This window comes from Mercenaria mercenaria, chromosome 6 (assembly GCF_021730395.1).
Source record: "Mercenaria mercenaria strain notata chromosome 6, MADL_Memer_1, whole genome shotgun sequence".
NCBI lineage: Eukaryota > Metazoa > Mollusca > Bivalvia > Venerida > Veneridae > Mercenaria > Mercenaria mercenaria.
Genome location: NC_069366.1, coordinates 78,729,445 through 78,754,051, shown reverse-complemented (window position 1 = coordinate 78,754,051; position 24,607 = coordinate 78,729,445). Strand labels below are relative to the sequence as shown.

The 24,607-nt window shown below is 35.0% G+C and overlaps 1 protein-coding gene across 3 annotated transcripts in view; it reads right to left on the bottom strand.

The window, feature by feature from the left end:
* Nucleotides 1-5,521: 5,521 nt before the first annotated feature.
* Nucleotides 5,522-24,607, bottom strand: part of LOC123548444 (prolow-density lipoprotein receptor-related protein 1-like) — an 86,398-nt gene continuing 67,312 nt past the window's right edge. For all 3 annotated transcript variants that reach the window (XM_053546409.1, XM_053546408.1, XM_045335725.2), the window contains exons 18-29: nucleotides 23,337-23,470; nucleotides 21,539-21,707; nucleotides 20,220-20,338; nucleotides 19,801-19,932; nucleotides 17,807-18,022; nucleotides 14,362-14,532; nucleotides 13,508-13,681; nucleotides 12,881-13,048; nucleotides 11,376-11,549; nucleotides 10,929-11,058; nucleotides 8,181-8,351; nucleotides 5,522-7,153 (exon numbers count right to left, since the gene is read on the bottom strand). In XM_053546409.1, the coding sequence (XP_053402384.1) occupies nucleotides 6,991-7,153; nucleotides 8,181-8,351; nucleotides 10,929-11,058; nucleotides 11,376-11,549; nucleotides 12,881-13,048; nucleotides 13,508-13,681; nucleotides 14,362-14,532; nucleotides 17,807-18,022; nucleotides 19,801-19,932; nucleotides 20,220-20,338; nucleotides 21,539-21,707; nucleotides 23,337-23,470 (1,921 nt within the window). In that variant the 3' untranslated portion in view covers nucleotides 5,522-6,990. The remainder of the gene's footprint in view (nucleotides 7,154-8,180; nucleotides 8,352-10,928; nucleotides 11,059-11,375; nucleotides 11,550-12,880; nucleotides 13,049-13,507; nucleotides 13,682-14,361; nucleotides 14,533-17,806; nucleotides 18,023-19,800; nucleotides 19,933-20,219; nucleotides 20,339-21,538; nucleotides 21,708-23,336; nucleotides 23,471-24,607) is intronic.

Sequence of the window (24,607 nt, the reverse complement as noted above, 5' to 3'; positions counted from 1 at the left end):
AATAGTGTACATTAAGTGCGTGTCTACTTAAGATGAACCGTGCTTTATAGGTGAAGTTTCATAACTTTGAAAGATTTTTATTCATAGCCGTCTTTAACGTTTTTTCAACGACCAAGTTCACAATATACTAAGGTTGAACTTAAGGACGGCCAACCACAAAAGAAACTTAATATGCAGCGAGAGTGGCATGAATTTTAAATATATATGTTATGTAATAATCAGTACTAAATGGCTTTCGAAACACAGCATAAATGACCCGATTTAGTTCAAACTCACACTGAACAATCCTACAAAACGACGCATAATTTGGAGACTTTGAACATCATATGACCGTCACCTTTAAACTAATAACTTTAAAAAGCAAAAATGTATGGTCCCACAGTCAAAATTATTGGCCCAATCACATTATAACTCACACTCATTAAACCTTGTGGCCTGAACTACAAACTGACAATGTAGATGATCTTGACATTCATATGATCATCCTTTTCAAATATTAAACCTCCAAATTGTTTTTATTAATCAGATTTTACCATTTCGCCTACAACCCATATTGATGACACAACTTAATTCATACTCGCACTCAAAAATCCTTTATGGCAACACGTGACATATATTCAAATGATTTTGACCCTCATAAGACCTTAACTTTCAAACTTAAAACTTTAATAAACAACATTTTTGGTCAACAGCTTACATAAATGACCCGGTTTAGTTAATACTCGCCTTCAAAAAGCCACCTGCGAAATGATATTATATAGATGACTTGACCTTCGTATGATTTTCTCCTTTGAACGTAAAGCATCAAATACAACATATTTGGTCATACACACGTGGGCATGATTGTTGAAAATACAGCTCCTTGGTTTTGTTATCCTGGATCCAATGTTAAAATGTGGGATATTTCTCTTTTTTTTTAGTCTGCGCTTAATACAGCAGTAACAGGATATTTATAAAGGCTGAATGTTTTTATTTGATAGGCATGCTATTTGTAACAAAATGTTTGCAACTGACAAAATCGTGATTTGAAATTAGTAAAACATGTGCAACGAAGATGTCACTTTATAACAGGATATGCAAGCAATAGTAACATTTTGCAATAAAGCGCATATTGCATTAGTTGCAACCTGGTATCTGAAGTGTTATTTTGGTTTACATACAAATATACCATCGTGTTTACAAAATCCAGCTGTCAGTCGATACCTTTATAACCTTTTTGAACGAATGAAATGCAACCGCTGTTGGCAATATATAGATTAAAATGAAATACAGAATCTTATACAGATTTGACGTGACAAACAGAACAGAATTTGAAAGAATAATAATGAATAGGAGAACGTTTCTAAAATAGATATCGAGCACAGGTATACACCTAAGAAATCCAAAAATTCATCTTAGGACAACAGGATAGCTATTTAAATTATACTTAATCTACATTCAACGTTGGGTTCGAGCCCGTAGCGATCATGGTAAAGTCATTAAGCATAGTCTCAAAATACAGACATTAACCACATGCATTTAATTATAACATATTTCTAAAATTACGTAGGTTATCAGTATGCTGATTTACAAAGATCAGACAAATTTGGAAGTTATTGCAATATGAAATCAGTATTTGAGCCGCGCCACGAGAAAACCAACATAGTGCGTTTGCGACCAGCATGGATCCGTGCAGTCTGGTAAAAGATACATGCTGTTCGCTAATGGTTTCTCTAATTGCAATAGGCTCTGAAAGCGAGCAGCAAATCCTGACCAGACTGTGCGGATGCGCAGGCTGGTTTGGATCCATGCTGGTCGCAAACGCACTATGTTGGTTTTCTCACAGCGCAGCTCATTTATGAAATTAAGATACTGATTACCTAGGTTGTAGTACACAGATGCAATTGGAGTACATTGTGCTCATATAATAAAACTGATCTTCAGAGAACTATTTATGGTGTTTAAATAGAACCGAGAAAACGAATTAGAAATCACACAGGTTTCACTTGGATTTATTACATATAAAAAAGTTATATAAAGATACCAGTCTACAAAAGTAAAATATAAACCGTGAAAAATAAATTTTGTGTGCCAATAGAAACAGTAATAAAAACAGAGATCTTTTATTCTCTTTTCATACTAGATAATCAGTTCAACATTTAATATTTTTAATTGTTTTGTTTTTGTTATACACCGGTCCCCTCAGCGTAATTGTCCGAACTGGTATGCCATAGGTTGACAATGAGTACTCAGTATTGTTAGATTTTGCTTCTGCCATTGTCACTGCCAGTTTCACTGTTTTGCTACTGCTACTATTTCGTTTGCTACTGCCAGTTTCACGATTTGCTACTGCTACTGCTATTGCTACTAATGGTAATGCCAATTTTATGGTTTTGCTATTGCTAGAGCCGCTGCTGCTACTGTCAGTTTCTCGCTTTTGCTACTGCTTCTACTTCTATTGCCAGTTTTACGGTTTTGCTCTACTGCCAACTTTATACCGATCTGACGCATATTTATTGTGATTTGCCTTTCATTTCGTACGAACATGCTTTCAGGTGTTTTTTTTGCTCATAAATATATTATACTCGTATTGTATATCCTTACATCTCCATATCAAAAGGTATATATTGCAGAAAATTGCATGTTAAGTGAGGTTAACTGATTTTTGCATGTAAGTTGGTGATGATAAAAGCTGAAAGCTATAATTATATATATCCCGTTTTCAATGCAAATGCTCACACCTTGAATTCATAGATCAACTTAAAATGTTTACATTAAAGCATGAAACTTTAATTATATTTCATATGAGGGTACAATATGTTTAAAGTGACGCTTGTAAGAAGTTAGACAAGAAAGTTTATCGTACTGATATTTACCAATGTATGTCCAAAAATAATGATTCGATTGCTGACTGACATCAGTTTTACATGCTTCTGTGTACGTCAGATTTATAAAAGAATGCTTCTTTTGAATAAATCTGCCTGTGCGTACACTGATATGTGCGCAAAGGTAAAAAGGGGTGTTTTAATGAAAAAAGTAATGAATGGAATTTTTGTCCATATCAATACTTGTACAGCTAAATGGAGCCTTACTCTGCTCGTACTGAATTTATGCAAAAATAAATGATATTTGTCGTAAACTTTGCAGTTTTGTACTGATAAAGACTGAATTTTAACTAGCGTAAAATGTCTAGACAAATGTACTACAAACTTAACAGAGATTGCAACGGTTAAATGATAATTGTAATACCCTAAATCTTTACAAACTTATTCACGCTTTCATGATTTGATATTGCTTTTTAACTTGAATATAATTTTCAGTGTCATACATTTGTGAACTGTACATTTTGATTATGATATGCGCAAACTGTCACGCTATCAAACTGTCAATATACACTCGACGTGTACGTTAAAGGTCCACAAAGTTTTTGTTTAGAATGTTGTTTAATACAGTTTTGTTATGAACATTAAAAATACTACTTTCTTGATTAATCTGATTTTCAATAATTATTCTCTCGAATAAGTTATTTTGATTACCTTTCCATTATTTTAAATCTAAAAGTCCATGTGTACTATTAGTACTCTCGTACTATTCAATTATGTATATTTTCTACTTGGACAACTACTATATTTGTTATTAACATAAAAATTATATCTTTATGGAGCTATAGGTTGCTAAAACAGATCGCATTACTACAAATATACAGAATACGCATGGATTCTTAATAATTACATAAACCACACATATATACCCCTTAATAAAACGTACTGATGTATCACAGTCATTCTGAAAATTTCAAAATCGATTCACAACCGTATTATTACTATTGACGTTTAGTACAAGCTGACTGACTAAATGCTATGTGTGTTAGAGATTCACCTGGAGGGGATTACTTTTATTTACACTGTCCCGTGTCTTTGGAACATGGTGGGGGTAAGAGTGAGGTTGGGTGCGCACCATAAACGGGTTTAAGCTCCCCAGTGGTGTTTTTGCCACTGACCGTTCCAAGGCGGTGCCCCACTGTGTTCCTTTGTTTGTTCGTTTTGTCCTCTTGTGTAGGCTTTGTGTGTGTGCGCGTGTATGTGTGTGTGTTCCTTTGTTTGTTCGTTTTGTCCTCGTGTGTCGGCTTTGTGTGTGTGTGTATGTGTGTGTGTGTTTGTGGTGTGCACGTCTGCGAGCTGTAGGTTTCGTTTTGGGGAGGCAGCGATTTTGGTACGTGGCATTCCCTGTTTGATATTTGTCTTTGTTTTCGAGTCCGTATATCGAAAGGCAAATAATTGTTGTAGCACTCTAGCTTTTTCTTAATATCAGCATTCTGCATATGTTATTCCCGGTATTTGATATTGACAACTTTTTTGTTATTTTTTTTTCAAATGCTAACTCTGACGTATTTTACCACATTTCAAACAAATGTATTTGATACAATGCCTCCTTTAAAATGTGTAAATTTTCAGAAAAGCAATGTGACAAAGTTGATAGTTTTTTTCATTTGACTGTCCTCTATTACCAGCAAACACTTAGGCAATAACCATTAGTATTGACAGAAAGAAATACGAGCAATACAAGCAGACAATTGTGACTAAAATGGCTGGTTTCATATCTTTATACTATCACAAATGTATACTTTAAATCAAACAAGATTTTTGTTGCTTCAACAAATACTATACATGTACTGTGATAAACAGGGAATAATAGTAGGATCATGTTATGTCTTACATATCCATTTTGTCTTTGATCTCAGGATGAAGTGTATGGTATTCCCCTTTTTTAATGGCTGCTCTTATCGCAGCAGTGAAATGGTTATATAATTACGCAGTCTCTTTATTTTAAACTCATTTAGATTATATTACGTATATCAATAGCCAGCAGTCTTCACCGCCATGCGGTTGCTGTAAAACGTGACCTATCTAGTAGCATAGTTCTTTTAAAAGTCTTGTTGGCACAACGTTTGACATAAGTTTATATATTTTTTCTGTATTTGATACAAGAAGGCAGGTGTGCTAAGGAGGTTCATAAAACCTACAAGAAGATCGCTCGGGATCATAACGCGCAACCAAGTAAAGTAAGAACAGACTTGATTTGAGTAAATCGGTTCGTGCAAGGTAAAAAAATGTACGAAGAATTTTCTTGCCACTTAGCACCTACTTAAGCGGAATTCCGTATATAGGATACGTAACAACCAATATCATAAAAAAAATTATGTCAGTATTTAGCTAACACTTGCTGATTTTTATTTAGGCTGGTTTAACCCCAAAACGACACAATTAGGTGATACTGACAGCTTTCCGATGAAGGCTCAAAGGACTCCTCCAGGCATTATTGCAGGCACTGTTGGGCACCTGGGTAGAACCGTCGACATACCATAAGCCAACTGAATGACATTCTCATATACACGAAAAACATGTTTACAACCATACGATATTTCGAACAAAGGTCAATAAGGGAGTCAGCGACCTACACCACCCGGTCCCTTTTATTTGTAAAGGCCCTTAGGACCCCTAATAAACATCACGGTTTGAATTATAAGGAAAAACAAAATGAATAACATTTTTGATATAATATTATTATGTGAATATATCATACACTTTCATAAGTTTATGAAAAACAAGTTTACAAAAAATAAAAACATAAAAAATATAAAAATAAATCTTTGTAATAACATTTTGTAAGTGCAAACACAACCGTTCATAAATTGACATTTAGATTCCATTTTCGTATCAAGGAATTAGCCCAACAATTTGAAATATACTTTCTTCTTGTTGGACATCCATACATCACATGCTTTCTCTAATCTCCTACCAACCAGTGTACAACAGTTTAACAATAGAAAAGTTGGAAACGTCACAAAAAAGGAATTAGATACTTTGGAATATACCTTGCATAGACTGTATAATAGCTTGAATACATGCGTAGTTATAAGAAGAAAATACATTCTTGCACACTGAATAAATTTTTCTACTATTTAAAACACAAAGGTAATATCGACCTAATACGACTGTTTAATAAAATGAAAAAACAAACATTTATATTTATAAGAGAAAGTAATGATGATAACAATTGTCTTGTGTTTTACAAAGCATAACCTCCGTCGATGCATGTTCAAGCAAGACACTTTTTTATTCAGTTGAATTTCAATAGGAAATACGAAAGTGTTTCTGTATAAAACGATGTCGTAGCATTTTTTTTTAAATATGATCAAAACATGTAAAACAAGCATACTTGCCAGCAAGTTTATAAAAGCCTAGTGACACAGCGATATTCTGATAACGCAAATTATACAACATAAATCTTACAAAATGATGGAAACATACAGGAAAATATCCCGATGTCGGTTTCATATGCTGACATATTACTCAAAAGCGAAGTAGTATTTGTATATCTATGACGAAATACCTATCATTGACCAATTCAGATAAAGCTTGAGTAATTGCTGTCTCTCCCATCCAGCCGTCCTAATAAAAAACAATGTATTTACAAATCTGCAAATGAGCCATGCCATGGGAAAACCAACATAGTGGGTTTGCGACCAGCATGGATCCAGACCAGCCTGCGCATCCGCGCAGTCTGGTCAGGCTCCATGCTGTTCGCTTTTAAAGCCTATTGGAATTAGAGAAACTGTTAGCGAATAGCATGGATCCTGACCAGACTGCGCGGATGCGCAGGCTGGTCTGGATCCATGCTGGTCGCAAACCCACTATGTTGGTTTTCCCATGGCACGGCTCAAATATACTGCAGATGTGCTCTATTAGCTATATGGAAACGTTTAAGAAGCAGATGAACTATGTTATATCTGATAATGCGTGACTGCTTTGTTAGTGAAACAACATTTCATAACATTTTCACCTTTTCTCATCTCTTTTTTCTGCCAAGTTCTACAAGTAAGCACATAGAAAAGATGTATATTATACAATGACTGTTCTACTAGCACAAGAACATTTTCATATGTTTGTTAACATGGTAGTTTATTATGCTTTTTGTGTGGAATCACATCACCGGAAGCTTCCTTGACATTTACGCTATGTTTTTGTTCTTCTCTCTTTCTTTCAGCCAAGAGTCGTATGTAAGTACTGTTTTATCCTCATTCAGATCCACATGAGTAACTTCAGGAAGCGGTTCCTTGTCATACAATGGATTTGCAATACCCCCACCACCTGATGCTTCCATCCCAGAAAATCTAAAACAAGAAACATTATTACAAGAAACTATTGGGTACAGATAATTTATGTACAAAGTAACAAGAATCTTTTGGCAACAGATGTGTTTTACAAGACGTTCGAAATTCTGTAAAATGTAAATGATATTCTATCCATGTATTGTACAAAAAATAAACGTTCCTTTAAAAATGCAGTATAATGTTCACTCTATTCTCTTAGGAGCAATGTCCATGAATGTCATTTAAACTAGAAATAAACATTTGGAAAATACTATCGCAGCAAAAAACGAAACATTCTCCATATAATTTTGTTTTGAAATTCTGCTTATTGAACCAACCGGCTCTTTCCTTAAATTTCATTATGAAACTCATCACTGTTCCAGTAACTCATATTGAAATGTTCATGTTCTATATATATATATATATATTATATTGATAGGATTAAATTATTTCTTTCTGGTGTTCATGCATATGTTAACCCTTTCCACATATTGAATAAACCAATGTGATAACGAAAGGGTTTACACATGCATGAACTCCAAATGAACTTAATTCTTATAATTCCAAGTAACAAGTATCCAGGCAGATGTTTCCTTCTTTAATGAATTTGTTTTTGACTTTTGACTTAAGAGCTTCGAAAAGAACTTTTTATTAAATTTTTAATGGTGAACGCCAAGAAGGAGAAGAAGATTAAATTTTTAATTGAAAACAAGAACCTTGGATAGGAAATGATCGAACTATGAAAAAGAGTACTCCCACTACATTGTAATTGTTACTCATACCAGTTACGGCATGGACGCAACATGAACATATGCATTTTTTATTCGGTACATTTTTGAATTGCTATTTCAATATAAAACTTATCTTTTTTTTCAATACATTGTCACTTATTTACAATGTAGATTCTTCCATGTGTACTTAATCTAAACACGATCGATCGTAATGAAGATTTGCATGGATTATTGGCTGTTTATTTGGTTGTTTTTGTTATCGCAAAAATAATTTAATAAAAACTCTTAAAGTAATATCTTTTTTTACGAATACTCACGAAACTGGCTGCATTTGCGAAGGATCCACACTTGAATAAGGATGCTCATCTTTCTGTCGATTTGATTCGTTGTCGTTGTTTGGACGATAACCAGGATTCTCAATCTGAATACCACTTGCATCCTTATGAAAGGAAGCGCTTGAGTAATGTGATGCCGATTTACCCATATTCCTGTAATTTAAATGATTATTTTATATGTACATTTTATATGATCCCTGCAGGACAAGATTAAAAGACTTAATTTATTTCGAAAATTGTAACTCCGCGAAAAGAAATATTCTTATCAGAGAAAATCATTTACAGACAGTTCAAATATTTTTGAAAATGACATATGATATGATTGTAAATTCAACTAACTGACATTAAAGATGAAGAAACGTTAAAATGAAACATATTTCGCATGGATAGAATTATCACAATTTATATACACACAAGCACGCACGCAAGCACGCGTGCACAGGCAACAAATGATGCCCTATCAGTCAGGAACATGCTAAGGGTAATTAGAAGGTATGCTAAAACTGTTTGGTAGCAGTTCAATCGGTTCAGTATTTAGGCGGTCTCGTCGGTCCATACTTAACGTACTGCAAGGACTTCAGCCGCCATTTAAGTTTCAATTTTCTAGAATCCATAGACTGTACAAGATAACAGCATTCAGTTCTATCTTTAATATTTTAATTTTATGCAGCATAATTTCTTATAAGCATGACAATTAGACTTCAGCTCATGTGTTTTGAGTTTTAAGTTTAGTAACAGTTTGAGGAAACATACATTTACATCAAGTAAAAGAATGAAAGGGTACAGTTTTAAATTTAGTAACATATGTTTGAGAAAACATACATATGCATCAAGTAAGAAAATAAAAGGGGCCTAGTTGTCTTTAAAACACAATTAAGAAGTAACATCCGTGGTTCTGATTATAGTAGTAAATATGGCATACAAAACGCAAAATGTATGGCATTAAACATGCACATCTTTACTCCGGTTTCTCACATCTGTAGCTATATACATCCAGTTATATGAAGAACCGTACATATTCTATATGACTTTGCCAGTTATGCTGGTCGGGAATGTTAGCAGAAAATGATATACAGCTAAAACGTACTATCTCGAATTATAAGGGATCGAGCGTTTTCCTTCGAGATAACCTCAATTCAACTTATAATGATATCTTGCTCGTGTTTCAGGACAGGACTTGAAAATGTCTTCTGGCATTTTCAGATAATCGAGTTCGAGAAGCCAAGTTTCAGCTGTATAATATTTTATAATAATGAATTGAGCCGCGCCATGAGAAAACCAACATAGTGGCTTTGCGACCAGTATGGATCCAAACCAGCCTGCGAATCCGCGCAGTCTGGTCAGGATCCATGCTGTTCGCTTTCAAAGCCTATTGGAATTAGAGATACTGTTAGCGAACAGCATGGATCCTGACCAGACTGCGCGGATGCGCAGGCTGGTCTGGATCCATGCTGGTCGCAAAGCCACTATGTTGGTTTTCTCATGGCGAGGCTCAATTATATATGACATGATTACAAAAATAATTTCAAACTGGTAAACTGAGATTGGATTGTATCCGCAATGACTAAAATCATCACATAATCTAGGACATCATCGACACGTGACGAAATTATGCAATAATCGCATTAATCTGTATAATATACAACACTTTTACCCTTACATAAATTTGTATTACCAAAACCTTTTTAACTTTAAATGTATGTCTAAGATAATAGAAACTGAGCACTTTTTAAAGGAAAAAAAAGTTTTAGTTTTGAATAAGTACAACATTGAGAAAGAGTTTTACAACGAAGAAAGTGCTGATGCTAATTAATGTCATGCTGGTCTTACCACGACATCCTGTTCCTATAACAGAATCATGCTAGGTGGAGCTAAGGCTTTGATAAAAGGCCAGCACTATTACATTTATACTTTGCTCCAGACCAGTTTTAATGTGTTCCTCCACTTATTATTGGTAATTGCTAATTGTAGCCAGGAATAAAGCGTTTTATACATGATAACTGGTCTGAATACTACTCGAGCACTGCACTATTATACTAGAGAAATGCCTTGAATTCTAGGTGTTTGAACCCTTCATTGAATACTTTATTATCGTACTATATATTTCAGCATTAGGATATTTCAGTATTGTATTCAGTTATTATACACTAAATACTTGAGCACTGTATTATATACTTGAACATTGCCTTAAATACTGAATGTTTTGAATGTTTGCATTGAATACTATTATACTGACTTTAGGACTGAATACTTGAGCACTGTATTAACGTTTTCAGTCTTGCCCCGAAAACTAAATGATTGAGCACTGCATTAATTACTCTTGAAAGTGCTACCTTTAAAACTGAATGAATACGAGAGTACTGCACTGAATACAAAATACTTGGGCAATGTTTAATACACTTGAGTATTACCTGCGATGAATAGTTTTGTCATTATACTGCGTATATTATGTTTAAAGTTTATGAGATGCATCAAGTAGATTGTTTTTCGTTTAGAAATGGTTATACAATATGGATAAATGATACCTGTATTCTAGTCAATACTAGAGCTAGTTTTACATAGAACTGAACCAATTGTGGTTAAACTTGGAACTTCTTGAACCTTTATAGAAGCTTAATTGCGTGTATTATATTTATGCATATACGTGTTTTGCCCAAACGATGCACATATAAGAATATATTGTTTCAATATACATTGCAATAGGTTTTAAAATATGTAAACCACCTGTACCTTCTAAAAAGAACGATGATGGCTGCTACCAGGGCGATTATGATTAAAACCAGCACTATAACACCAACAATGACTCCCGGTTTAGATAAAGATTCCTTCTGTGTTTGCTTTTCCGGACTGATGACAGACTCTGAAATATTTAATACAACAATTTAATCAGAAAGATTTAAAAAAAATTCTATATGAAATGAACAAATTTTAAACATTATTTTTTAAAAATGTAACTACATGCAGTCTGTATGATTATTGCAATACATTTTGTTTCAAACAGTAAGTCCAAGATAAAATTAACGTTTATTATTATAAGTTTAGTTTATAAAGCAGATGTGCAAATAACCGTTTTTCAGATATTGATAAAAGAAAATAATCAGTTTAGAAAATGCATTCTTTGTCTAGTGACAGCCGATTTACAGCATTAAACTTCTATGTACTTAAAAAGCATTTTACCTAGACAAATGCTGCCCTTCGCGCTCCATTGTCCAGCGCTGTTACACATTAAATTCTTTAACTTGTCAGATGCTGCAAATCCTCTACTGCATACGAAGTTACATTCTGATCCTATTGCAAAGTCGCAAGGATCCAGTATATTACCATTCGGTATAGTAGATGGACATTTTGCAACTACAAAACATGAAACTGAAATTATTTCAAACTTAAGTTGCTTGTCGTTTGTTTAGCTTCCCACTGGTGAAAACGTAAAGATATCAGGTCATTACACTTGTTTTGTTTGCATGTAAGATATCAGGTCATTACACTTGTTTTGTTTGCATGAAAGATATCAGGTCATTACACTTGTTTTGTTTGCATGTAAGATATGTTTGCATGTAAGATATCAGGTCATTACACTTGTTTTGTTTGCATGAAAGATATCAGGTCATTACACTTGTTTTGTTTGCATGTAAGATAGATATGTTTGCATGTAAGATATCAGATCATTACACTTGTTTTGTTTGTATGAAAGATATCAGGTCATTACACTTGTTTTGTTTGCATGTAAGACATCAGGTCATTGCGCTTGTTTTGTTTGCATGTAAGATATCAGGTCATTACACTTGTTTTGTTTGCATGTAAGATATGTTTGCATGTAAGATATCAGGTCATTACACTTGTTTTGTTTGCATGAAAGATATCAGGTCAATACACTTGTTTTGTTTGCATGTAAGATATGTTTGCATGTAAGATATCAGGTCATTACACTTGTTTTCTTTGCATGAAAGATATCAGGTCATTACACTTGTTTTGTTTGCATGTAAGATAGATATGTTTGCATGTAAGATATCGGATCATTACACTTGTTTTGTTTGTATGAAAGATATCAGGTCATTACACTTGTTTTGTTTGCATGTAAGACATCAGGTCATTACACTTGTTTTGTTTGCATGTAAGATATCAGGTCATTACACTTGTTTTGTTTGCATGAAAGATATCAGGTCATTACACTTGTTTTGTTTGCATGTAAGATATGTTTGCATGTAAGATATCAGGTCATTACACTTGTTTTGTTTGCATGTAAGATAGATATGTTTGCATGTAAGATATCAGATCATTACACTTGTTTTGTTTGTATGAAAGATATCAGGTCATTACACTTGTTTTGTTTGCATGTAAGACATGAGGTCATTACACTTGTTTTGTTGGCATGAAAGATGTCAGTAGATAAATTATTCGTGCAGACGTATTGAGGTACGTCTCGAGATTCTGCTTCATATCTTCATATACTCGACACTGGAAAGGTGCCTCCATCTGTTAGTATATGAAAACTATCATATTTTAGATATTAGTACACACCGAGAATAATTCCCAGGCACTTAGTAATTAAATTGTTATTGCTAAACTTAATTGCGGCTGTCTTTTTGTATAGCATAAAGACTTGCTTCACACAAAATTTATTTAAAAAAAAGATACATGCATATTGTATTATCAGAAGGGATTATCACGGCAGAAAAGTTTACCTTTGCATGATCCCGCCGGATGCCATGAACGGTCATTTTTGCATACTGCCATATAGGTTGTATTTACAAAACCTTGGTTACAGCGATACGTGCATGCCTCGCCGATTTTCTTCATGCAATTTTCATTTACTTGTCCGTTGGATAGTGAAGTGTCGTCACAAACTGATTCTGTTCACAAAATTGAATAAGCGGGATTGCAGTTAGTGTTTATGTACTGTAACACTTGTTATAACATTTCCAGACGGATAGCAATACTTTAGTTGATAAGTAATCTAATATGCATTTACTTATTTTCCTAAATATCCTCAGGTAAAAACTAAAGATAATTCTTCTCTAATTCAAGACTTAAAATTTTCAATTTTGAATGTTTTTTTTTCTTTTTAGCCTCCGTATTGCAGATCAACACGAGGGCTCTTGCCTGTGTATTTAATTGTATACAATAATCGTGTACATAATCATATATACATAGCTAAAGTATTAAGATTTAATGTGTTGGATTTTGGCATGTTTCTGTTTCTAATTACCATTTTTTAAAAGATAATTTCCAGGAATTCAAATTAATATTTTAGTTTGCAAATGGGTGCGTTAACAAACACCCTGAGAAATATAACATGGTAATAACCATACCTTTGCACATGTCGGTATCAGAGGGCTTCCATCCATTAGATGTACACATGGCTTGTGCTTTTTTGTCGCTCGGAGTATAGAACTTATTGCACGAGTACTTGCAAGAAGTTCCAACTGTTCTTTCGCAGTTTGCTTCAAGTTTACCATTTGCAATTGTTTCATTACACAGAAACGCTGAAATAGAACACAGTAATGCGGCAGTTATAAATTTATGCTTTTATGCAGAACATTCTTAAGATAAAAGAATCAAATATAAACACTTAAATAAGTTCACTATCGACAAATTGTTACAAAAGACAACATACACTTTTTTTAACATGCATCATATGCATTCAGTTTTTGTCCAGTAAGGCGTCAACTTTACAATCTGCAATTGTTTCATTAAACAAGAACACTACAATAGAATATAAAAATGCGGAAATTAGCGGTGTGTTTCATGGAAAACATTCTTAAGGAAAAAAAATAATGAAATTAAAATCCTTAAATCAGTTCTCTACCTACAAACTATTACAAAAGACCACAGATAATTTGGTAAGTGTCAACATGCATCATATGCATTCAGTTTTTATCCAGTAAGAGTTGCCATGGATTATATGAGCCGTGCCATGAGAAAACCAACATAATGGGTGTGCGACCAGCATGGATCCAGACCAGCCTGCGCATCCGCGCAGTCTGGTCAGGATCCATGCTGGTCGCTAACAGTTTCTTCAATTCCAATAGGCTTTAAAAGCGAACAGCATGGATCCTGACCAGACTGCGCGGATGCGCAGGCTGGTCTGGATCCATGCTGGTCGCAAACTCACTATGTTGATTTTCTCATGGCACGGCTCATATGACAGATTCAGGATACGTACGTTCACACAATTCTTCGTCCGGTAAATGGTACGTTTCATCTGTAGTACACACGGCGAATGTTCTCCTCTTTTTAAAACCTTCATTACATTTGAAGTTGCACTTTTCGCCAATTTCTCGTTCACAACTATTGTCAAGCACACCGTTTTGTATAGTAGCTGGACATCTTCGTTCTGTAATACGCACGAAATCAGTGTCACAAAACTGAGCTACTAAAATACCTTTGTCACAAAAGCGCAAGATGAAATTATTTATATTAGTTGAATTGTGTAAAAGTAATCAAATTTGCTCATATAATGACAAGATCATTTTAAAAAGCTGAAAACACTACTGTTTGATTCTTTATTTGACCGATTTGAAAATACTGGTCCTCCATTCAATTTTCATAACGGGTTTCTATTGGAAATCGCATTTCACAATTCGCCAAGTATCAATTGAGTCCTTACATTGCTGCATATTCTTTGCTATTATTTCTAATTCTGATAGGCTTTTCTCTGCTAAAACATACTTAACATACAATGACGTCACGTTAATGTGCAGTGACGTCAACGTTTTAGTTGCGACCAAAAAAGAGCGCTACTATATTTCATCTACTGTTTTACATTAAGGGCATATTAGAATCGAAATAATTTATAGCAAATCGTGTTTTAACATTATTTTTACACTCGGACGGTAATACGTCGTACAAATAATTTCACTCGAGCTTCGCCCTCGTGAAATTATTACGCCCGACGTATAACCTTCCATCGTGCATAAATAGTGGTAAAACACTCTTTTGCTTTATAGCTATATTATTTCTTAAAAAGGGTCTATATAAATGCCTATACATTGTCAAAATTAGCCTCAGGAAAGACAAAAGCGTTGACTATTTAACATTTTTACAAGGAATTTGTTTGTTTGTTTTGGGTCTGATGCGATTTTTCAACAGTATTCCAGTCATGTTACGGCGGGCAGTTAACCTAACTAGTGTTCCTGGATTCTGTACCTGTACAAACCTATTCTCCGCAAGTAACTGCCAACTTCCCCACATGAATCAGAGGTGGAGGACGAATGATTTCAGACACAATCGTCACGGAGAACATACGCCCCGCCCGGGGATCGAACTCGTAGACCAGCGGTCTCCCTACTGAGCTAAGTGGGCGGGCTTTTTCACAAGGAATGAAATAGATTCCGAGAAATATTTTACTACCAGTATTACAGTTACCAGACATAATTCTATATGAAGTTAGGCTGTAGCTTTCAATTAATCAGACATACAGAACAGACAATAATAAGACTTCTGTATAAAAATCATATACATAGATTTTACTTTTAATTAAAAGCATATATTTTAACATTTAACATTTTTACTTGAATAACATAGATAAAGGCACAAATGGTAAACTAAGTTCACACAAAAAACAAGTTTGTCATGTACCCATACATCATTCTTCTCATTTGTACAAACATTTTTTCAATGTTAATATTTCACCAGAATTCATTAAACTCACAGAAAGGTAACGGATTTTTTAAATATATAATTATCACGTTTTCGTGTTTCTTGTTATGTCCAAGAAGTATTGATATATCTCACTGTAAAATGATTTTTTAAACAAAACATACAAACGGTAACCTTCGAGTGTAAATTCGTTGTGCGGTGGCAGTTATTATGTGGTTAACCTAACTTAAAGATCGCAAAACGAGTGTAACATTAGGTGGCAAGAATTGTAGAAATTTAGTAGGGTAAAGGTTAAAAATATGAAGGAAAAACAGACTTCTAAATACTTTCGAACACTACTATTTATAACCTTTCAACATTCACTTGAGAAATGTTTTCTGAACTTTCACTAAATACGAACCAAACATTCAGTTCCGGTATCAGTTTGACTGAAATAAATGTCCATGATGACATTTTTGCAAAGGTGAGAAATTTCTTTTTGATGCAATATAAGAATATATAAAATAAGCCGCGCCATGAGAAAACCAAGCGCATTTGCGACCAGCATGGATCCAGACCATTTGCACAGTCTGGTCGAGATCCATACTGTTCGATTTCAAACCTTAATGCAATTAGATAAACCGTTAGTGGACAGTATGGATCCTGACCAGACAGCGAGGATGCCCAGGCTGGTCTGGATATATCCTGGTCGCAAATGCACTGTATTACTTTTCTCAATATGCGACTCAAATAAAGAATACAGCAAGACATAATAAATAATTATTGTACAACGAGATCAAAAATGCTTTGAAAACAACAAAATATTGTATTCAATATCATATACAAATATACCGGATATTGTACACAAAAAAAAACAACAACAAAAAATGGAAGTGAACATATACAGGGGTTTGTTTATTTTTCAATGAAATCTAACGACAGATTATATCCTAAAAAACGTACTGGTTTCAGTGATTCAATGAAAACTACAGATACATCACAATGTCTCTCATTGTATGGAACGTCGTGTAGAATGGGTAAATTTTGGTGCACTATAAGCATGCAATAAAAAGAACGTTTGTTTGACGTGTACGATTCGATTTAACTGTCGTTCACTTGTGAGCAGACGACTTGTTGCTTAGCCACTCGTGAAAAAAATACATGCACATGTACACGAGGTGAAAAACAATTCGATGTTACGTTAGTACTACATACAGCCATTTTCTTATACTTACTTGTTGGATCATCTGAGTAAATGGAGGCAATGATTGTAAGTTAAAAACAGTGAATAAAACCACATTTCAACTAAATAATGGCGACTACAAATATATTACCAGAGCTACTCAACTTAACCCATTTTTACGCTTTGAATTTGTAGACAAGTATAATCAATGTTCTATGATAGAAATCTCTATCTAAAATCGACGATGCAAAATGTTTTAGTGTTCTTAATTATAACATGTCTGTCAATACAAACGGTGGTACAATCCCTTTAACCAATTTTTGTGTATCTTTAAACTAGCCTCGGGTGTTTACAAGTACTGAGCCTATCTTCATGACATCAAAGTCAGCCCAAACAGAATTATACCATTGAATATTATAATATTAGTTTGTCTAGCTTTTTGTTTCGGAGTTGGAACGTGGACGAGTACAGCCCTAGTAAAAAGTGTAAGACTTGTTTTGTATGCTCATGAATAAACCACGAAGTAAACATGTTGTGACGTATATGTGATGCTTATTTCCTAGGGAATAAACTATTTTTTTCAGCAAATGACATAGTTGATAAGGCTGACCTGTTTAAACTTTCAACACGCTCCTATTTATTGTGATGTTGAATATTAATCAATATTTAGTTTTTAAGCATTTTTTCCCATGTAAAACTGTAAAACTTTGATAAAGTTTTTAAAGGCCTTTAGTAAAGAAATGATCGAAACAGAAATTATCTGATCTGCTACAAATCACGTTTAAAAATGCAGTTCCACATCGTGTTTTTCGAAACAAAAACAGTAAGATTCGTAATTTTAATATACCTCTGCATAGAGGAGTGAAATCACTCTCTTTGTCCCATCCGGCACCGGTGCATTTCAATGGCTCGTCGAATATTGGGACGAAATTAACTTCACATTTGTATTTGCATTTGTCACCTAAATGACGTAGACACGAGTCATCGAACTCGATGCTAACATTTTTCTTGATGTTGGTGATTAATGTCACCTCCTGCTTTATAAGATCTGTACACTGATAGACTGAAAAAGAACAACACATTTTAAAGTCAGTCATTGAGTATTTTTCATTTTGAAAATAAAGAATAAAATAAAATATATACTAATAGTGCATATCTCGAAATTAGAATATCGTTTGATCATCATCTCTCTCTAACGGTATAATGCGACATATGCGTATCTTTAACAAATCTTTTATGTCAAAATACATACTGTAGATCGGGTTATTTTCACGTCATTTTTATTATTTCGCGAATTAATATACAAAAAGCCATATTCGCACCAGTAAGAATTCGCGATCTAAAGCTGCATGATATTCGCGTGTGTTTTGAACAAGCAAGTAGCACCGTTTCCAAATATTAATGAAAACGAAACCATCACAAATATTACCCTATCTCTCTTACTTTACAATTATGATTATTGCATACGTGTTCACCTGTATAATAAACCATTCAAAATGTAAGGAGAAAGTACTAAAAGGAAAAACACTAAAGCAGTGTATTTATGTATGTGTTAATAATGAATATGTCACTCAAGTGAAATAAGTTAGTGACACATTAATTTTCTAGATCATAATACCTCTTATAAAGTCAGACTTAATTTAAGTTGATATTTTTGTGGCATATACGTAATAAGACCGGTAACCAATTCTAAATACAACAAGAGGGCCAAGGTGGCCCTAGCTCGCTCACCTGAGAATCACAACATAATAGTGTAAACATGCTTGACCTAGTGATTTCATGGAAACAAATATTCTGGCCAATTTTCGTTAGAACTGGACCAAAAATGTGATCTCGAGAGTAAACAAGTATTCTCTTTGATATGACCTAGTGACCTAGTTTTTGACCCCAGATGACCCATATTCAAACTTGATCTTGATTTCATCACGGCAATCATTCTGACCAAATATCATGAAGATCAATTGAAAAATACAGCCTCTATCGCATACACAAGGTTTTCCTTTGATTTGACCTAATGACCTTCTTTTAAAGCCCAGATGACCCATATTCGAATCGACCTAGATTTCATAAAGGCAATCATTCTGACCAAATTTCATGAAGATCAATTGAAAAATACAGCCTCTATCGCATACACAAGGTTTTTCTTTGATTTGACCTAGTGACCTAGTTTTTCACCCCAGATGACCCATTTTCAAACTCGACCTAGATTTTATCAAGGCAATCATTCTGACTAAATTTCATGAAGATCAATTAAAAAATACAGCCTCTATAGTATGCACAAGGTTTTCATTTGATTTGACCTAGTGACCTACTTTTGACCCTAGATAACCCATATTCAAAACTGAACTAGATTTCATCAAGACAATTATTCTGACTTAACTTCATGAAGATCAATTGAAAAATACAGCCTCTATTGCATACACAAGGTTTTTCTTTGATTTGACCTAGTGACCTAGTTTTTGACCTCAGATAACCCATATCCAAATTCGACCTAGAATTTATCAAGGTTATTATTCTGACTAAATTTCAAGAAGAACAGTTGAAAAATACAGCCTCTATCGCATACACAAGGTTTTTCTTTGATTTGATCTAGTGACCTAGTTTTTACCCCAGATAACCCATTTTCAAACTTGGCCTAGATTTCATCAAGGTTATTATTCTGACCAAATTTCATGTAGATCAGTTGAAAAATACAGCCTCTATCGCATACACAAGCTAAATGTCGACAGACGACAGATGACAGACAGACAGACGACGGACGCCGGACATCGAGCGATCACAAAAACTCACCTGAACATTGCTCAGGTGAGCTAAAAATCGACTGGATATTATCTTACTTACTATCAGTACATGTTCGGCCATCAGACTTGAGAGAAACACCTTTCTGGCATGCACATGTACGTCCTGTCGGTGTAGGGTAGCAAACTGTACTACAATCACCAAGACCATTTCGATCTTTACACCCAGTTCCGACTGAAATGAATTTGTTTATATTTAGCCCATTTAATTACATGTGATTTCGAAGAAATTGGTACAAACGGCACATATATAATAAAATATATTTATTATTATTTATGCGGACAAACAATACTTTTGATAAAACTGGTCATTATATGTGTTACTCTAAGCGTCAGATATTAGGAACTACTGACTAGTGTGTGAAATCATCTCTGACAAGTTGTCAAATTTACCAGCTTTTAAAATACACTTTACACTAATTAAGCAGACAAAATGATTTATTGTCTAAAATATTGATGTACCTGGTTGAATGTTTTTGTCTTTGCTGCTGTAAAGGGCAAGTGTGTCTAGCTTGCCTAAACCCGGGTTCCTACCAACTACTGTTCTGTTCAATGTTTTCAGGTCTACACGTATAACATGACTGAAACAAAACGTTAATAAATGTAGATGAAGTCGGCTTACAAAGCAAAAAAGTTATAATCGCGCAATTATAAAATGTTAATCAAAAGAATGTTTACTAAAACACAGCTTTATTATTCTGTAATAATTTGAATTCAAGACCTACAACAGAATAACTGTGTTTATTCGTTTGTGTTCCCTTGGTGGTAATTACATGACAAACTGCCAGAGACATACAGTTGGCCAAGGTCATGTAGGAGTTCTTAACACTTTATTGAACTGATGTTGCAATAACCGCAGTACTTTAAGTATTTGAGCCGCGCCATGAGAAAATCAACATAGTGGCTTTGCGACCAGCATGGATCCAGACCAGCCTGCGCATCCGCGCAGTCTGATCAGGATCCATGCTGTTCGCTAACAGTATCTCTAATTCCAATAGGCTTTGAAAGCGAACAGCATGGATCCTGACCAGACTGCGCGGATGCGCAGACTGGTCTGGATCCATGCTGGTCGCTAACTCACTATGTTGGTTTTCTCATGGCACGGCTCATTTATATAAGATCATCCTTTTGTTTCTACATTCCTTTTGTTTTTACATTGTAAGAGATGATGATGTATCTATTGTTTTAAAACATTACTGAAAAGATTGAAAAGTTGTGAAAACGCATTAATACAGAAATGGCATACATTGTACACGTGTCAGCATGCAGTAATGCTTTATCCCTGTATTATCAGTAAACATGGGTCATCAGATTGTAGTGGGTGTTTCAATATATGTTGACATAATCACAAAAGAATCAGTCTACATGGGACTTAAACTACATCGTACAGATGAATGTTTATTTTTATGCTTCACTAACTTTGCAAAACTTTATATATCAAACAAAAATACGTTGTTTTCGAGTATGAGGAGTTCTCTGTTTATAAGTTTGACATATGAAACTTTTAAAGATTTCACTTATTCTAAAAATGTTATTTACATTATCAGAATTTTGATAATTTTAACACGACATTTTTTTTTCATTTATTCATAGCACTTGTAGTAAATAATTACAAACATTTAGATAAACAGAGTTTTACCTTAACCACAGACACATAATTTTACTATTTGCATATCCTTGTGTGAACGTTCTGCGAAATATTGGAAAGAATAAGATCTGTGTTTAGATTACTTATATTTCTAAAATTATTTATATGCGTAGTGATATTTTCAAATACATACTCTTTCTTGTATGCGGAGTAATACAGATACTTCCCGTCAGTAACCAGGTCTCTGATTTCCTCATCACGGTATGTGGAGGTCATGTTTATTATTGTTGTACATTTTTTACCATTAAGATCACAACGCTGTATAGTGTCGTATGTGGCATCCGACCAGTACAGATGGTCATCTGTAAAATTAATTCAGATTAAAGTTTTCTCCGCTGAAAAATGATCATCAATTTCACGGATCAAAGCTAATAATTAATCAATTAATTAAGCACATGTCACAGGTGGAACAAGAGCAGTCACTACTGGTTACAAATGCCCCCGAATTGTGCCTAAGAATGCTACAGTTGTATGCGCAAAAAATCACACATCATTTCGTGATCTTGACCTAAGAGACCCGGGTCATAAGCGTGACACATCTTCTCAATATGGTTAACATTTGTGTCAAATTATTTTCAAATCCCTTGATAATGGCAGAGTTATGACAAGAAACACCTTTGACTTCTAAGTGTGACATTGACCTTGGAGCTGGGGGTCTGGCTCTTATGTATGACATGTCACCTCACTATAGGGAACATTTATGCCATGTAATTTCAAAATCCCTTCATCAATATCACAGTTATGGACCGTACAAGAAACAGATCGTGTTAACCTTTAACCTCTTAGTGTGACATTGACCTTTTAGCTAGGGGTCTGGATCTTGCGCATGACACGTTGTCTTATCATGGGTAACATTTATGCCAAGTAATTTCAAAATCTCTTGATGAATGGCAGAGTTATAGACCTGACACGAAACAGACCCTGTTAACCTTTGACTTGTGTGACCTTGACCTTGAAGCTAGCAATCTGGATCTTGCACATGACACGTCGTCTCATTATGGTAAACATTTATGCGAAGTTATTTCAAAATTCCTTTATGCATGGAAGAGTTACAGCCCGGACAAGAATTTACCGGACGCACGAAGACACACACGTACGGACGGAGTGACGGACAGACAGTGCGATTTTAATATGCCCACCTTTGGGGGCATAAAAATGTGCAGTAAGTCTGATGCTCGGACCCAGGAACCCTCGTTTAATAGGCAACTGAGGTAACTGGCTGCTGACACATATTCTCCGTCTGCAACCTTCGAAACACTTGACCTAGCAAGCACGCGGACCATGTTGAGCTCCAAATACCAAATAGTGGGAAAATTGTTCTGTCAGTCCTGGGCTTAACCCTGGACCCCTCACTTACTTTGCAAATGTTCTACCGATGAGCTAACGGCATGCCAAACATATATTCTCCCACAGTTATGCAAGCCCGTACAGATACAAACATATACATGTAAAAAACTATAAAATACTTTTTTGAACGATATGAAAGTTTACAATACACAGAAAGTTGCACAATTACGGCGGTATGTTTAGGACATGCGCTTATTGTTTTTAAGATTAAACTACTCCGTGCTCACGACATCTTGTCTCGAGCGCACGACATCTAATATCGAGTGCACGACATCTTATCTCGTGCGCAAGACACCTTATCTCGTGCGTTCGACATCTTATCTCGTGCGCACGACATCTTATATCGAGTGGACGACATCTCATCTCGTACGCTGTACATCTTTTCTCGAACGCATGACATCTTAGCTGGTGTGCACTACATCTTATCTCGAGCGCAAGACATCTTATCTCGAGCGCATGATATCTTATCTCGAGTACAGGACATCTTATTTCGAGCATATACATAATGACGTTTGCAGTCTTACTGTTGCAAGACGGAGATAACAAATGTGTAGAAAGAATGAATATACAAAGAGGTAACATACTTATATAGTCGATTGCCAGACCATCAGGATAGTCTACGTGGTCTCCTGTGATAATTTCAACGACATTTCCACCATCCATGTCTGCACGGCCAATATACGATTTTGTCCATCCAGTTACGGTGAAATACATCCAACTTGATTGAACAGAAAAAACTAAGGTTTACACAAAAGTGGACCGCCCTGTGCAATATTGCGTTAGCAACTGATGACCACCACTATCTTAATGTTGTATAAAAATGGAATGAGACCATATACACACAACTGATCAAAATAACAGCAGACTCGGTTTAACGGAGTCTCTTCAAAAGAAGTTCCAAAATGTGTACCACATCTCGCCACTTTACCTCACTAGACGCCCTTAAAAAATCAAAACTCTTCTAGTTGCAATAAGACTTTCAATAAGCATAAGACTAAAAGTTTTCCGGGTTTTTTTTCAGCTTAAGGAAACAAAACTGTTCTTAAAGCATTAATATGGAAGCCTTGGAGGGACAATTGATTTCCGTACTTCCCACTTCTGACTTCTAACTTTTGCACTTCTTACTTCCAACTTCTTGACTTCCTACTTCTAACTTCCGCACTTCTGACTTCTAACTTCGCATTTCTGACTTCCAACTCTCCGACTTTCGACTTCTGATTTCCAACTTCCAAACTTCTTACTTCCGACTTCTTGACTTCTTACTTCCTTCTTCTAACTTTCGCACTTTTGACTTCCGCACTTCTGCCTTCCAACTTCCTGACTTCTTACTTCCGACTTCCAACTTCCGAATTTCTTACTTCCGACTTCCGAAGAGGGAAAGTTGGAAGTCAGAAGTGCGGAAGTTGGAAGTCGGAAGTCAGGAAGTTAAAAACAAGAAGTGTGAAAGTTAGTAGTCAGAAGTGCGGAAGTTAGAAGAGGGAAGTAAGAAGTCAAGAAGTCGGAAGTAAGAAGTGTGGAAGTTGGAAATCAGAAGTCAAAAGTCAGGAAGTTAGAAGTCAGAAGTGCGGAAGTTAGAAGTCAGAAGTGCGGAAGTTATAAGAAGGAAGTAAGAAGTCAAGAAGTCGGAAGTAAGAAGTGTGGAATGTTAGAAATCAGAAGTCGAAAGTCGGAGAGTTGGAAGTCAGAAATGCGAAGTTAGAAGTCAGAAGTGCGGAAGTTAGAAGTAGGAAGTAGGAAGCCAAGAAGTTGGAAGTGAGAAGTGCAAAAGTTAGAAGTCAGAAGTGGGAAGTACGGAAATCAATTGTCCCTCCAGGGCTTCCATACATTAACAAAATATCAAAATAAACACTATTTT